Source organism: Mesoplodon mirus (assembly GCF_964341445.2).
Source record: "Mesoplodon mirus genome assembly, chromosome: 5".
Classification (NCBI taxonomy): domain Eukaryota; kingdom Metazoa; phylum Chordata; class Mammalia; order Artiodactyla; family Ziphiidae; genus Mesoplodon; species Mesoplodon mirus.
The window spans coordinates 34,416,022-34,430,963 of record NC_138980.1 but is presented as its reverse complement, the minus strand read 5'-3'; the positions used below and the strand labels follow the sequence as shown (position 1 = coordinate 34,430,963).

The window sequence follows — 14,942 nt, the reverse complement described above, 5'->3', positions numbered from 1 at the left end:
CACTCAGCTCAGAGAGCGTCTTTGTTTATCGGACGTACAGCCCGTCCTCCGTCCTCCTTACTTACAGATTCCACGTCTGCAAGTCCACCTACCGGCTGGAATTTATCTGTAACCCACACGCGGGGGGCTGCCACGCTCGTTCTCAGGCACACGCAGGGCAGCGAGGTCTCCGGTGCCCCACACACGTGCCCAGCGAGCCCGAGCCAGGTGACGCCCTGCTTGCTCGGTTCAGCTCTCAGACCACAGACAAGTGTACTTTCCGTGGTCTCTTTAGTGCCATGTTTTCTGCATTTTTGTGTTTTTGGTGAGTGATTCTGCATCTAAAACGGCCCCCCAGCGTAGAGCTGAAGTGCTTGATGGTCGGTGTCCCAAGTGCAGGAGGGCAGTGACATGCTCATGGGGACAGTACGTGTGTTAGATGAGCTTCTTTCAGGCAAGGGTTACAGCCCCGTCGTGAATGAATCAACAACTGGTATCAGACAAGCCGTCTTTAAACAGAAACGTACATCACACGAGGCTGCTGCATGGGGATCAGTTGTGATGATGGGGTGACAGAGGCGGAGCCTGGCCCCACGTGTCCTCCCTCCCTTGGCAGAGGGCGTGTGGGTGTCGCCAGAGTGTCCCTGCAACTTTCCACAGGCTCCAAAGGTTTCAAAATAAAACGTTAACAAAATACTAATATATACGGAGACAGGTAAACATCTGGAATAACAGGCATTACCTCCGTAGAAACGGAGGGTCAAGACAAATAAATGCTCACATTCCACTGACTGCAGGTCTGGGCTGCTGCTTTTTTCCAGTAAGCATGTTATTATTTGTAGCTGAAGGCACGCCTTTTGCACGAAGACAGAGGCAGACGAGGGGAACCAAACAGAAAGCCCAGAAATAGACCAGCTACACGCAAGCATCTGGTCTGTAATCAAGGTGGCATCTGAAATCCGTGAGGAAAGCAGATTATCCAGGAAGTGGGGCTGGGCTGACCCTGAGCCACCCGGGAAGACTTGGCTCAATTAAACCCTTGTACATCTTATGCCAGGATAAATGCCAAATATAACAAGAATTTAAATGTAAAGAAAAAAAATGTAAAGAAAAAAATAAGTAAAATTATAGAAGTATTAGAAGAATTTAACTGTAACCTTGGAACAGAGGACACATTTCCATCATGACACCAAACTGGGAAACCATAAAAAAAAGACTGATGGGGACTTCCCTGGTGGTGCAGTGGTTAAGAATCCACCTGCCGATGCAGGGGACCCAGGTTCGAGCCCTGGTCCAGGAAGATCCCACATGCCACGGAGCAGCTAAGCCCGTGTGCCATAACTACTGAGCCTGTGCTCTAGAGCCCAAGAGCCACAACTACTGAAGCCCACGTGCCTAGAGCCTGTGCTCTACAACGAGATGCCACTACAATGAGAAGCCTGCGCACCACAATGAAGAGTAGGCCCCGCTCGCTACAACTAGAGAAAGCCCGCACGTAGCAACGAAGACCCAACACAGCCGAAAATAAATAAATAAATAAATAAATAAATAGAAGATACTATCTAAAAAAAAGAGAGAGAGGCTGATAAATGGGACCACATGAAAACAAAAACACCTGCCTGGCATTGATAATCATCTTAAGAGAAGATGGGGAAAAGCTACTTAAGGATTAAATGCAGGAATGGGGTGAGTGGTGAAAAGGGGTCTGTGAGTGTGGAATCAAGACAAGACAGAGTGGAGACATGAATGCTTGTGGGGGCAAAGGCACCAAGGACTCCCTGGTGGCCGATGCTCCATTTTCCAGCTCTGACAAAGTGCAGGATGCTGCCAAGGTGAGGCAGTCCAGTGCCACTGCCCAGTGCCACTGGGCAAGTCTCTGCTCCCTTTGCTGGGATACATTTTTAATAAAACAAAGATGAAACATTAAAAAGGAAAAAATACGTGAAGACATTTCCCTCTGATTCACGTTTCCCTCTGATTCACGTTTCCTTCTGATTCACGTTATGATAAATACAAGCTGCAACTATGCCCAGACCTCCCTTTGTGCCAAGGATGGAAGAAATGGGTGAGGCACGGCACTCTCACCCTTGCTGGAGGGAACTCGGAACGGTTCACCTTGGGTTCATCACGTGCATCTTATGATGCTCTGACATCTTAGGGGCCTTGCAGACCTGGGGACTGTCCCTCCTGGAGTCAGCCAACCCCTAGATCACAAACCACCTGCCTGTGAGCACATCTCTGCTGTGCCAACCAAGCCACTACGGGCAACACCCTCAGCACTCCTCATCCTGCTCACACGCAAGCCCAGGGGCACCGCCTCAACCGCCCCCAGCCTGAGCCCACGCCAGCCCACAGCCGCCGCCATCGAACGAGCCAATCCCAAGCTGGCTCAGGGTGCCAATGCTGCCCGTCCCTCCCGTCCCGCAGAAACCCCAGTAAAGACCCATGCTTTCTCCACGTCCAACCTGGCTTGCAGAGACGGGGCCTCCATTCCCCACAAGCTGGGTCCCGTCCTGGACAGTTCGCATGCGCTGGCTCATCTAATCCTCATGGGATCCCCGAGAGGAAGGCGTGCCTGGATGCCGCTTCACCAGTGAGCTTCCCGTGGCTGCTGGGACCCTGCATCCTGCCTCTTCTCCACCTGCGCCCGCCCCCTTGTCACCTCCCCTCGTCACACGCTGTAAAGGCCATGTCCTGCCAGGGGCTCTAAGACGCGTCCCCCCACGAACACATCAGCTGCCCAGTCATCGCTCTGCATGAGGAGGCCCTTTCTCTGCCTCGTCCCCACCTCCTCGCCCCATGGCCGTCCGCCCAACCACCCCCTGGGCTCCAGACTCGGTCCTCTGCCCCCCACGTCTCCATGTCTCATACCCACACTGCGCCGGACCATCCCCTATCTCAGCTGAGGCAGCCTGCCCTTCCAGGGGCTCAGACCCCAACCTGGGAGTCACCCTCTACTCCTCTCCCCTCCCCCGCCACACTCAACCCTTCAGTAAGTTCGGTCAACTCAGTTTCTAAAATCTACTCCGCATCACTCCTTCCTCCTGCCTCCACCTGAGCGCAAGTCCCAGCATCACCACCTGGACCAGCACAGTCCCCTCCACCGTGGTCCCCGGCTCCCACCCTCCCTCCCCACAGTCTTTCCCCCACAGTGGCCAGAAGTAGCCCGTGAGCACCTGAGTCAGGCCCCACCCCTCCTCTGCCCGCAGCCCTCCAGGGACCCCTCCTCCCTCGGGGTAAAAGCCCAAGTCCTCCCCGTGGCCCACAAGGTCCTGCCTGACCTGCCCCGTCCCCCCCCCCGTCCCCTCCCCGCCCTCCCCTCCTCCCTCTCTCTCCCTCACTCACTCTGCTCCATCCACATGGGCCTCCTTACTGTTCCTGCAACAACCCAGGCACGGTCCTGCCCTAGGGCCTTTGCACGGGCTGTGCCCTCTGCCTGGGAGCCTCTCCCCACACCCCCTCAGTGCACATCCCCTTCTTCCTGTAGATCTCTGCTCAGATGTCGCCCGTCTCCCCTCCTGAGTACCTGGCCTCCATCGCTCCCCCCACGCCCGTTTTTCTCTCCCCTTCTCCGCTCTGCTCTTCCCCGAGGCACTGGGCACTCGCTTCCCTGCCATGTTACACCTCTCTCTCCTTTCGTCACTTACTGTTTGCACACACCCCACCCGCACCCCCGGCATGCACACAAGGACCGTGCCCGTCTCGTTGGGGCCTCCCCAGCACCCGGCCCGAGCAGTCTTCAGTGGCATCTGCTCACGAACACCTGACCTGCACCCCACAGCCCCAAACCTTCAACGGCAACCCTGTGGCCCCTGGATAACGGCCCATATGTGTGCATGACACGCGCATGATCGAGAGAGAAGAGCAACTGGGGCAGATGCTGGGGTCCCTTTCCTCGGTCAGAGCCAGAGGCCAGGTCTCCAAATGCCTTCCCACTGGCTCAGGCACTTGGGGCCCCTCAGGCTGGACCCCTAACACCTCCATGGGGCCTGGTGGCACCTAGTACAGGGGCCCCGAGGCTAATCCCCGGGTCAGTAATCCCCCCACGTGCGCAGTCCCCGCTGTCCAGCTGGCAGCAGCCAGGAAATCCCCAGCGGGATCCCGACCTGCCCTGTCACGCGTGGTGCCACGCGGCTCAGTGGGGGCAGCAGGAACAGGAGGGCCCGGGGCCTGGTCACCAGGCTGGTAAATGCCTGGGCCACACGTCTGTCACTTAACGAGCACCGCCGGGGGTGCGGGGCTCACCTCTCCATGCCCCGCCGAATCCTTGGGACCCCTGCCCTCATTCTGAGAGGCGGAGGCAGGCACACTGTCCTCAGCCCAGGCAGGGCTCAGCCCGGTCAAGCCCCAGGCCGCCCTGCCCAGGATCCCGTGGGAATCCACCAGCCTTGGGAGCCCTGAGCAGCCCCCCAGACCTGCTCCTTACCCATCAGCACAAGCCTGCCAGGGCCTGGACCCCCACACCTGCTCCTCCTTGGGCCCTCACCAACCGCCCTCCCCCCACCAACTCCAGGGTGCAGGCCTCCCTACCCTCCCTCCCCCACCACAAGACCACCGTCCAGGCCCCCAGCCCCACTCACCTGGATGCCCACCCCCGCAGCCCCTCCCCACCAGGCAGGCAGAGGGCTCTCACTCTGTAAAACGTGACTCTCTGCCCTGCTTAAACCCACCAGCACCACTGACTGGACTCAGACCAGAACGCGAGCAGGGCCAGGCCCCCCACCCCTTCCCTTCTGAGGAACAAGTCATGCTCATTCCTGCCTCAGGGCCTTTGCCCTGCTGATCCCTCTGCCTGAATGCTCAACCGCGGCTGCTTGGGTCACCTGCTCCCCTGACCACCTGGCAGCTGCAGGCCATGGTCACCCCCTGGGGCCACGGCACCCGTTTCACTGCCCTGGCAGCTTCCCATGGGCTGGCGTGGTCTGACTCAGGGGTCGGCAAGCGTTCTCCGTAGAGGACCAGCCAGTGAGTGTCTCCAACTTTGCAGGCCACGGGTCTCTGTCTCAACTCTAAGCTCTGTCACTGTAGCTAGACAGCCCCATGGACCACAGGCGAATGACAGGGCGTGGCGAAGCGTCAGGAAGACGTGACAGACAAAAACCGGCGGGCAGGATGGACCCGGGGCCCCAGTCTGCAACCACTGGCCTCACCTGTTTACTAGCTTGCCATTGCATCCTGACCCCCACCAATCTGAAGGTGAGGGAGCCCAGGTGCCGGACCCCTGCCCCCACAGCAGGTGCTCCATAATGTCCAACAGGCCCTGCCCAAGGGCAAAGCAAGAGGTGACCGCACATCCCCGTGAGCCAAGTCAGACAGCGGCCCCGCCCACCCAGGCTCTGGGGGAAGCGGTCCCTTGAGCTGGCACCCATGTGGGGCCGGCCAGGGCAGCACCCTTCCAGGGCTCTACAAGCCAATCGACCTGATCCAGCTCCACGAGAAAGGCACAGTCATCACGCCCATTTCACAGATGGAGACACCGAAGCAGAGGACCCCCTGGCTGGCAAAGGCGGTCCGGCTCCCAAGGCCTCTCCACAGAGAGGACCAGGCTGCCGGCCCAAGCGCCGGACATGGCCTCACTAGAAAGTGGCCAGGGCGGGATTAGAACTGGGAGCCTTCTGCCTCCAAAGGCCATTGTTGACTCGCAACGAGCAGACGAGGGACACTGCTGCCCGCGGTTACAATCTGCCCACAGCTACAGAGGAGGCCCCTGGTGATGAGGCCCCACCCTCAGCCATGCTGGCTCGATGCTGCTTTTTGAGCACATGAGGCCTTTTGCTTGAGCCCTGCTGGCTTCCTGCGCCTCCTTCAGGCCTCCCTCAAATGTCACGGGAAGCCTCGTTGAGAGGACACAGTAGAGCAAAAACTTGAAAGAACTAAGGAAGCAAATGACAGGGATATGGAGGATGAGCATCCCAGACAGAGAGCACAGTGGGGCAGCACCAGGCCTGGCAAGCTGGAGGAACGGCCAGGAGGCCCGTGTGTCTGGAGCAGAGTGAGCGAGGGGGCAGGTCGTGCAGGACCTTGTGGGCCGCGGGGAGGACTTGGGCTTTAACCCCCAGGGAGGTGGGACCCTGGAGGGCTGTGGGCAGAGGAAGGGTGGGGCCTGAGTCAGCTTTTAGTGGGAGCCTTCTGGAGTGAGCGGGAGGGAGCACAGGAAGAGACATGGGGCCAGGCCAGCCATGGATGATGGGACTGAACCAGGTGGTGGCAGAGGAGCGGGGGGCAAATGGGTGGATTTTCGGTCCACTTTGAAGACAAAGCCGACATAATTTGCCACCAGGTTAGACGTGGGAGGGGCCAGGGGTCAGCGGGGAACGCAGCTGACTATTCTGAGACATCACGGAAGCAGGAAGGACAGGAGGGAAACTGCTCAGAGACCACAGCGCAGGCCAAAGCCCACAGGCAGCTCGTGGACACCCACAGGGTCCCCGTGAATGTGCCCAAGAGCCCAGCCTTCCTGAGATCCTCCACAGAACCAGGCACTCCACAGAGTCCCCAAAAGCCAGCAGAGAACACCATTGGGCCTTCCGTGGTCCAGGCCTCGGGAGCCCAGGAGTTTAAAGTAAGCGGATTCTAAAACACCACCAATACATTTCACCTCCCATCAGATTGGCCAAAATGACGGAGGCCGATAACATCCGGAGCTGGCAACACTCCGAGGAGACAGTCTCTCTTGGCTCCTGCCGGACCTTTCCAGAAAGCCAGCGGGCATCAATCTGGTTGTGCCTGACCCAGCCATTCCAAGGCGCGGACTCCAACCACTAGAACTGAAAGCACCACGGCTACAGGCCCATGTTCAAAGATGTTTACTGCAGCATCGCTTGTGACAGCAAAAGGGGGCTCCAGAAACCACTGGATCGTCCCTCAGCAGGAAGCTCATGCCTAAAGGGGGTGGGCTGTCACTAAAGTTCACCAAGCGCCCTCCACCTGCTGATGCACTAACTCAAGTAAAGCTGGCAGTGTGACCCCATTTTACAGATGGGGACACTGAGGCTCAGAGATATCAAGGCATGTGCCCTGTGAGGTCACACAGAAATTGAGTGGAACCCAGGCAGGATACGGGGTTTCCACCTTCTCAATCACAGCACCATATTCTCTCCCTCTGAAGAAAAGAATTGATACCAATGTGGGGGGAAAAAATGTATTATGGATAAAAAGCAAGCAAGTTACAGAATGATGGGTGAAGTACGGCAGCCCTCACCCCGGGTGACTGTTTCTTCAGGGGACACTGGGCGATGTCCAGGGACATCTGTGGTTGCCAGGACTGGGGGGGCTCCTGGCATCAAGTGGGTGGGGGCAGGGATGCCGCTGGACCCCACAGAGCACAGGACGGCGCCCACAACAAAGAACTTTCCAGCCCCAAACTAGCGCGGAGGCATCAAGACTCTGGCATCGTACGAACCCCCTGGTGAGCAAGCAGACCCATCTGTGTGTTTACGCATCTGTTCGAGCAGCAGGAAGGGCATGGACAGTTGTTCTCCAAACTTAAGAGAAACGGGTTCGGCGGAGGAGAGACAGCTATTAACCCTAAAGTGAGTGAAGTAAGTGATCAGCTGTGGGAACCAGATTTCAGCGGGTTTGGGGACAGGAGCGGGGACGGCCCCTTATGGGCCAGGTTCCTGTGCTCAGACCCAACCACAGCCGGGGCCTGGGACTTTATCTGCCCCCATCAGATCACCTAGCCCCTGATAAGACAAATATATGCTGTGTGGCTTTCCTGTGGGCACTGCATCCTAGGCTATTGTGTCTCTGCCCAGCACAGGGCAGAGGGCTGCTGGCGGAGGTCAGGGGGCTGAGAAAGGACTTCAGCCGGGTCCCTCTGCCATGTTTGGGGCTGGCCAGACAGGGCATCGCCGCCAGCAAAGAACGGGAGCCAGAGGGCCGGATGGTTGGAGCTGAACCAGGGTAACCCACCAAGCAGCTCCAGATGGCAGCAGGAAAGGAAACGGTGGGAGTCCTCTGGAGCCCGGGGGAGCTCGCTCGCTCTGGCTCTTTCTCCAGACATTTCTCCCAACTCCCAGGCAGCACAGCATCTCCCTGCCTGCCAAGGAAGTTTCGGGAGGCCCGGGGGAGAAGGAGGATGGATGCCCCTGTGGGTGTCTACACGGGACTCGCCAGAGAGGGCTGCCTGGAACAGAGAACTCTGCGGATCCAGAAACTTCCTATTTGGGAGCCTGCAACCTTGACCAAGAAGGAACCAGGCAGTGGCTGGGCTCTGCACACCGCCCCAGGGAAAGGCAGACCGCGGGCCCACAGGGCTGGGCGAGGCTGCCTCCTTCCCCAAACCTGCTCTGCTAGAGGGCCAGGGAGGCATGCCAAGGAGAGGGGCTCAGGAAAGCAGTGCCCCTACAGAGCTACGGCAGCCCCCCAACATCCAGGGAAAAGGCTGCAGGGGGCCTTCTCCTCCCCCACCTGCTTGCCAAGCCCTGGCACTGAAGGTGCCTGGAGATGTCATCCCCCTACCTACCTCCGGTTACAGGAGGTAAACTGAGACCCAGAAAGGGAAGGAATGGCCAATGGACTAGAAACCAGGTCTGGTGAATTCCACAAAAATGAGGTAGTCAGGAGGCTGACCCAGCTGGCCTCCGAGACCCTCCACTTCCGCCACAGCAGCCCCTTCCCTTAACGACCAGTAAGATGTGCCCACAGGGTGACGGCTTGCAGGGGAACGGGTGAGGCCTGGAAGCTGATACCAGCAAAGTGGGTGGCCCCGAGCAGTGGGTCCAGAGGTCGGGGGAGGGGGGGGGGGGACATGTGGGACAGCGTCACCCCTTGGAGGCAGGGCCTCACATCGGAACGGGGGTACTCCACTATCCCACATGCAGAGAAGCCCCCTGACACCAAGACTGGGTGGGACGTCGTCCCCAAGCGCCCTCAGCAGGAGGCAGTGCACCCACCTACCGCGCGTCCTAAATAGGGGTCGCACCCCTCCCAGAGGTGAGGACCCATCTTCCCCGCATGCCTCCAACGGGGTCTGCTCCACCCACAGCCTCCCAGATGGGGCCCTACGCCAACCCCCGCTTCCAGACAGGCGGCTCCCCCAAGAACCCCGGGAATGGGCGGCGCCACCCCAACCCCCAGGGCGGGGCGTCTCGGGCCCCGCGGCGTGTCCCCCGGCCCCGGAGTGGGGCGTTCCATCCCCCCCGCGAGCGCCCCCGAGTGGAACGTTCCGGCCTCCCCGCTGCGGGTCCCGACGCCCCTCCGGCGCTCGGGCGGGTCCACTGGGCCCCAGCAGGGGGGGCAGGCGGGTCCATTCGGGGAGCGGGGAGAGAAGGAGGAAGGTCCGGAACCGTTACCTGCTGCTGCACTGCTCTCTGCCGCCCAGGCCGCCTCCGAGGTCACGGCCCCCGCCTCGGCGCTCTCCGCTTCGTCCGGCACCTCCAGCTCCATGGCCGCGCGCGGACCTGCCGGTGGGCGGGCGGGCGGCCGGAGGCTGCGACCCAAGCTGCGGCCGCCGCCGCCGCTGAACAACAACCGCCACCGGCTGGAGAGCCGAGGGAAGGGGCCGGGCCCAGGGAATGAGGGGCGGGCCCGGGGCGGGACCAGGCGGTGCGCCATCGCGCACCGCGCGCACCGCCAATCGGGGCTCGGGGGTGGGGCCTGCGTGCGTCCCGGGCCCCAGGAGCGCCGCGAGCGCCCTCACGTGCCCAGGAGTGGAAGGGCAGCTCCATTCCTGTCAATATTACTGTAGTACGTAAGAGCGTTATTATACGTAACGAGCATAAATAATAATTACAGTTAAAAATTATCATCACATTAAAAATAAAATTTATATTACATATGCTTATGTTTGATATAAATAATAGTTACGTAATAATAAGAAACAAATTTTTATCATTATGCACAATATACAAATTATATGTGATATTGTCATGATACATTAACGTGACTATTAACAAACAGTAATATGGTATTATAATAAGTAATGTTAATATGTAACGTAAAAATGTTATTTATGGTATATAACGTAGTAAAAATTAGTAATATGTAACAATAATATCCTTAAATGCCAAGCTTAGTGCTAAAGCCTTTATATGCAATATCTCCATAACTTAGGGACCTGCTTTTTGTTTCCTTTTTTTAAACTACTACCATATTCCCAATACCTAACACAGAACATTACACCTGGAAGACAATAAGTATTTGATAATATTGATCAACTGGTTGGGAACTATTATCATCCCCATTTTACACATGAGAAAACAGGAGCGCAGAGAGCTGAAGCCACGTATTTGGAATCACACAAAGGACGGTGCTGTGAAGCATCCCCTTTACTTATTGTTTTAAGAATAATAATATTATCTAAGTCTAATGGTGAACTCACCAACGATATGGTTAGGCAGTCATTCATTCTGAGGTCATGGTTTGGGGAGTAATAAACGTTGTTATTAGTAGTTTTATTCATTATTAATGATTTCTGCTGGGAGGCAGGTGGGGGAGTCCAGACGCTCAGCTGGTGTGGGTGAAGCTGGGCTGTTTTCACCCAGGCCTGTCCGACTCCAGACACGTGATCCCTCTTCATTGGCAGGGTGCTGGCGAGGTCAGCGGGAGGCCGAAGAGGCTGAGCTTAGGGGTGCTTAGTGATGGGATAAGGGGGAATCAGCAAGATGGATCAGGCCTCGGTCCGACCCAGGGCTTAGAAAGATGCTCCTGAAATGTTCTCCATCAAAACAAGGAGACAAATCAAGAAAAAGGAAGACACAGAGAACAGGACCCAGGATGAGGTAGAGGGATCCCCTAGGTTAGCTGTGTCCTGTTAGAATTGAGCCTACCCAGAGAGGAGGAGTCAAACAGCTCCAGGGAATCAACAGATGATGGATAAACACAATGTGGTCCATTCATACAATGGGATGCGATCCCGCCTTAAAAAGAAGGGAATTCTGACACACACTGCAACGTATGTGAACCTGGAGGACGTGATGCTCAGTGAGCGAATCCAGACACAGAAGGACAAGTACTGTCTGATCCCACTCACAGGAGGTCCCTAGAGGACTCAAATCCATAGAGACAGGAGGTAGACGGTGGGGACCACGGGGTGGGGGAGGGGCTGGGGAGTCAGTGTTTCCTGGGGACGGAGCTTCAGTTTGGGAAGATGAGAAAGTTCTGGAGATGGGTGGAGAGGATGGATGCACGACAATGAGAATGTGCTTAATGCCACTGAGCTGTGCACTTAAAAACGGTTAAGACGGTAAATTTTATGTTATGTGTATTTTGCTACCATTTTTTAAAAAGGCTCCAGAAGTTCTCTGGACACGCGCCATGGATAGAACTCCTGATTCATTTTGAATCTGTCTCCAGAGAAGATCTACATCAGTGATCCTCAAAGCGAGGTGCCTCTAGGGAAGGTGGGAGGGAGGGAGACGCAAGAGGGAAGGGATATGGGAACAGATGTATATGTATAACTGATTCAATTTGTTATAAAGCAGAAACTGAAAAAAAAAAAAAAAAAAAGCGAGGTTCCTGGACCTGCCCCCATCAGCATCAACCAGGAGCTTGTTAGAAATGTAGGTTCTCAGGCCCCAGCCCAGCCCTCCTGCATCAGAAACTCTGGGGGCGGGGACCCACAGTCTGTCTTTCAATGAGCCTCCCAAGGCAATTCGGATGCCTGATAGAGTTTGAGAACCACTGGCTCAGACAACTGGGAATGGAGAGGAGGGGGCGGGATTCCATGGGGCAGCAGCTTTTGCTCCTCTTGCTTCATCCCCCCAAGTGCCTGCTCGATATTCCCATTTTGCAGGATGGAAAACTGAGGCTGCCCAGCTGGGGCTGGTTGCCTGGTTTGGGGCGCCCCCTCGTGGCTATTTCTGTCAGCACTGGGTCCTGCAGGTAAGAGGGACTTTATGAGTCTTCCACCCCCTCCCCATATTCCATTCATTCATTCCACAAATATTTATTGAGCACCTACTGTATACCAGGCACTGTTCTAGGCCAGGGGGATATACGAATAAGCAGGACCAAATCCCCGACCTCAGTGAAGAGACATCTAGGGAATTCCCTGGTGGTCCCGTGGTTAGGACTCCACGTTCTCACCACCGAGGGCCCGATCCCTGGTTGGGAACTAAAGTCCCACAAGCTGCATGGCGCGGCCAAAAAAAAAGAGAGAGAGAGAGAGACATCTAGAAGACAAACAAACAAGCAAACAAGACACAAGGCGTTTCAGCTGCTAATAAATACTTTGAAACTGATACAGATGTGATACAGTGGCAACAGAATGTGATTGCAAAAGGCTCCACAGCTAATACGTATTAAGCTCCTATTCCAGTGTTTTCTGATAGAACTACAAGACAAGCCCATTTCAGTTTAACTTTTTTTTTTTTTTTTTGCATTACGCGGGCCTATCACTGTTGTGGCCTCTCCCGTTGCGGAGCACAGGCTCCGGACGCGCACGCCCAGCAGCCATGGCTCACGGGCCCAGCCGCTCCGCGGCATGTGGGATCCTCCCGGACAGGGGCATGAACCCGCGTTCCCTGCATTGGCAGGCGGACTCTCAACCACTGCGCCACCAGGGAAGCCCCTCAGTTCAACTTTTTAAATGTCATTTAAAATTTTCTAGCAACCACATTTTAAAAAATTAAAAAAACAGAAGCAGGTGAGATAACTTTTAATACTATATTTCATTGAACACAATACATTCAAAACTATTATCATTTCTACAGGGAATCGATAGGTAAAACCAATGAGCTATTTTACATGCTTTTCTGCACAGCTGCTCTTCCAAATCCAATGTGTATTTTACCTGTATGTCATTCATTCAGACCAGCCACCTGTGGGTCGCAGCTGGAAGGTGCAACTCTACTGTGTGCCCAGCAGAGTTCTCAGCACTTTATGGATGGACATTCATTCACTTTACTGTAGGAAACAACCCTAGGAGCAGACGCCAATGTTGTTCCTATTTTTAAATTTTATTTTAGTTTTCATTTTATTATTATTATTATTTTCATATATTTTTTTGGCCACACTGTGCGGCATGTGGAATCTTAGTTCCCCAACCAGGTGTCAAACCTGTGACCCCAACACTGGAAGCATGGAGTCTTAACCACCGGACCGCCAGGGACGTCCCCGTTGTTTCCATGTTTTTAGATAAGGAAACTGGGGGGCTGGTGACTTGCCCAAAGCTGCCCAGCTGGGAAGTGATAGAAAATTCTCAGTATAGGAATCCGGCTGGTCACTTGGTGGCACAGAAGCAGAATTTGAGCTCAGATCTGTGGGGAGGGAAGAAGCAGCCCCGCCACAAGTGGTGGGACGCTGTGCCAGCTGGAAGGCAAGGGGAGCAGTGAGGGGATGGGGGGTGTGGGCAGGAATGCGCCATTCATTCATTCATCCTTGAATTTTTCCACAAATGTCTCCCAAGGACCTGCCACATGAGCCAGTCCCTTGCTGATGCCAAGGGCTCAGCAGTGGCCAGTGCAAGCAGGGCGGGACTGGGCGTCCCTGGCCTCTGGGCCGGCAGGGGTTAAGGTCAGCTGCTCCCACGTGAGAGCACCTTGCAACAGAGCCACACACCCAACCAGGTCTCTCTCACTCTCGCTGGTTCGCCTGCGCCTGTCTCCCTGCTGGCGGGACCGGCTAGCCTGTGGCCACCACAGGGAGGCAAAGTTGGGCAAACAGGTGGGGAGACCAGAGCTCAAGCCTCGGGTCCCCTCCCCGCCCCTGATGCCAGGCGGAAGTCCAGGCCCTAGCTCCTGTCGCCTGCCCAGAGGCCACCCAGCCTCCTAGACAGGTGAGTCCCCCACCCCGATCTGCCCACCATCCCGAAGGCACTGCCCAGACTGGGCTCCCCACTGTGGGGTCCTGGGCCCCCTGTCACCTCCCCCCACCACCAGGCTCCCCGGAAAGCAGGAAACTGACACTGCTGTGTGGGCATTTGACATAGTTTCTAAGGGATTATCTGGCCGGCAGTTACTGCCCCTGGCAGCCTGCCAAGGATGCCATAGCCACAGACTTCAGAGGGTCATTGTTGGCCCCGGCTGTTGCAGGGGGGCTGAGGGGGCACAGACTGGCCTCTGATCCCCCAAACTGAGGAGGGGAGGCTGGCGGGGAGATGGCAGGTGAGGCAGCCTGGCACCTGCTTGGTATCTGGGCCTCCTGGTACTTCTTAAGAGGCCCCCAAGTTTTCAGACAATTGCATCTCATCTCTCTCCCCTCTCCCGGTGCTGGAGCGAGGGGAACGGGGGGTTCTTGGGAGGCTTATCTTGCTTATCTTGATTTCTTCTCTGGGTGAAATCTCCCAGTGGAGAAGTGCAGGAAGGGGCGGATGGATGGTTGTCACAACAGTCTGCAGAGCTGACTGTGGGCAAGGAGCCAGGATGGTCTCCGGGCAAAGGAAGCTTAGACCCAGGAGAAGACAGGGATCCAGTGGCAAGAGCTTTTTCTGGGTCATTTGCTCCCAAAAAGTGCAGGACAAAGAGAACTTCCTAGCCAGCCAAGTGTCTGATTGCACCTCAAGGCCTCAAGGCTCTTTGTCTGGGCCCAAGAGGGCCCTCTGGGGCTCGGGAGGCATGAGTGTCCCAGTTGCAGGGTATAGAGCTGGCCTGGCATTTGGGGTCACTCCCGGGAAGCAGAGCTGCTTAAGATCTGGGTTCTGTGGGGTTGGGAGGGGGGACATCTCGACTGTCGGATCCCACCCTGCCTGGGTTTGGAGAGAAAAACCCATGGAGTCAAACAGAGCTGGCTTCAGTTTTCTACTCTGTAAACTGGGTATAATAGAGTCACCATGTTTCAGGGCTGCTGAGAACAGCATATGATAGAGCAAGTAATAGATTCCCAGTCATGCAGGGATCAAGGTAAACTGTCCCACCCCAAATCAGAACTCATGCCAAGCCAATGGTAATGTCCCATCGCCTTCCTGTTTTGTGGAGGTTGAACCCGGGCTCAGAGAGGGGCAACCACTTGCCCTGGGCTGCAGAGTAAAGCAGGGCTGTCAATCTGATAGGAGTCAAATTGCAGAGAGTGGGGAGGTCTGG

The 14,942-nt window shown here is 56.2% G+C and overlaps 2 protein-coding genes across 7 annotated transcripts in view; one reads left to right on the top strand and one right to left on the bottom strand.

The window, feature by feature from the left end:
* Positions 1–9,584, bottom strand: part of PIP5K1C (phosphatidylinositol-4-phosphate 5-kinase type 1 gamma) — a 59,380-nt gene extending 49,796 nt beyond the window's left edge. For 4 of the 6 annotated variants that reach the window (XM_082623898.1, XM_082623897.1, XM_082623900.1 and 1 more), the window contains exon 1: positions 9,276–9,583. In XM_082623898.1, the coding sequence (XP_082480024.1) occupies positions 9,276–9,537 (262 nt within the window). In that variant the 5' untranslated portion in view covers positions 9,538–9,583. Of the gene's footprint in view, positions 1–9,275 lie in introns of all 6 variants that reach the window. The other 2 variants (XM_082623902.1, XM_082623901.1) reach the window with 2 other exon arrangements.
* A 3,960-nt stretch (positions 9,585–13,544) lies between these two features.
* Positions 13,545–14,942, top strand: part of TJP3 (tight junction protein 3) — a 29,574-nt gene continuing 28,176 nt past the window's right edge. The window contains exon 1 of the mRNA XM_082623695.1: positions 13,545–13,699. The gene's annotated coding sequence lies outside the window, so the exon portion shown is untranslated. The remainder of the gene's footprint in view (positions 13,700–14,942) is intronic.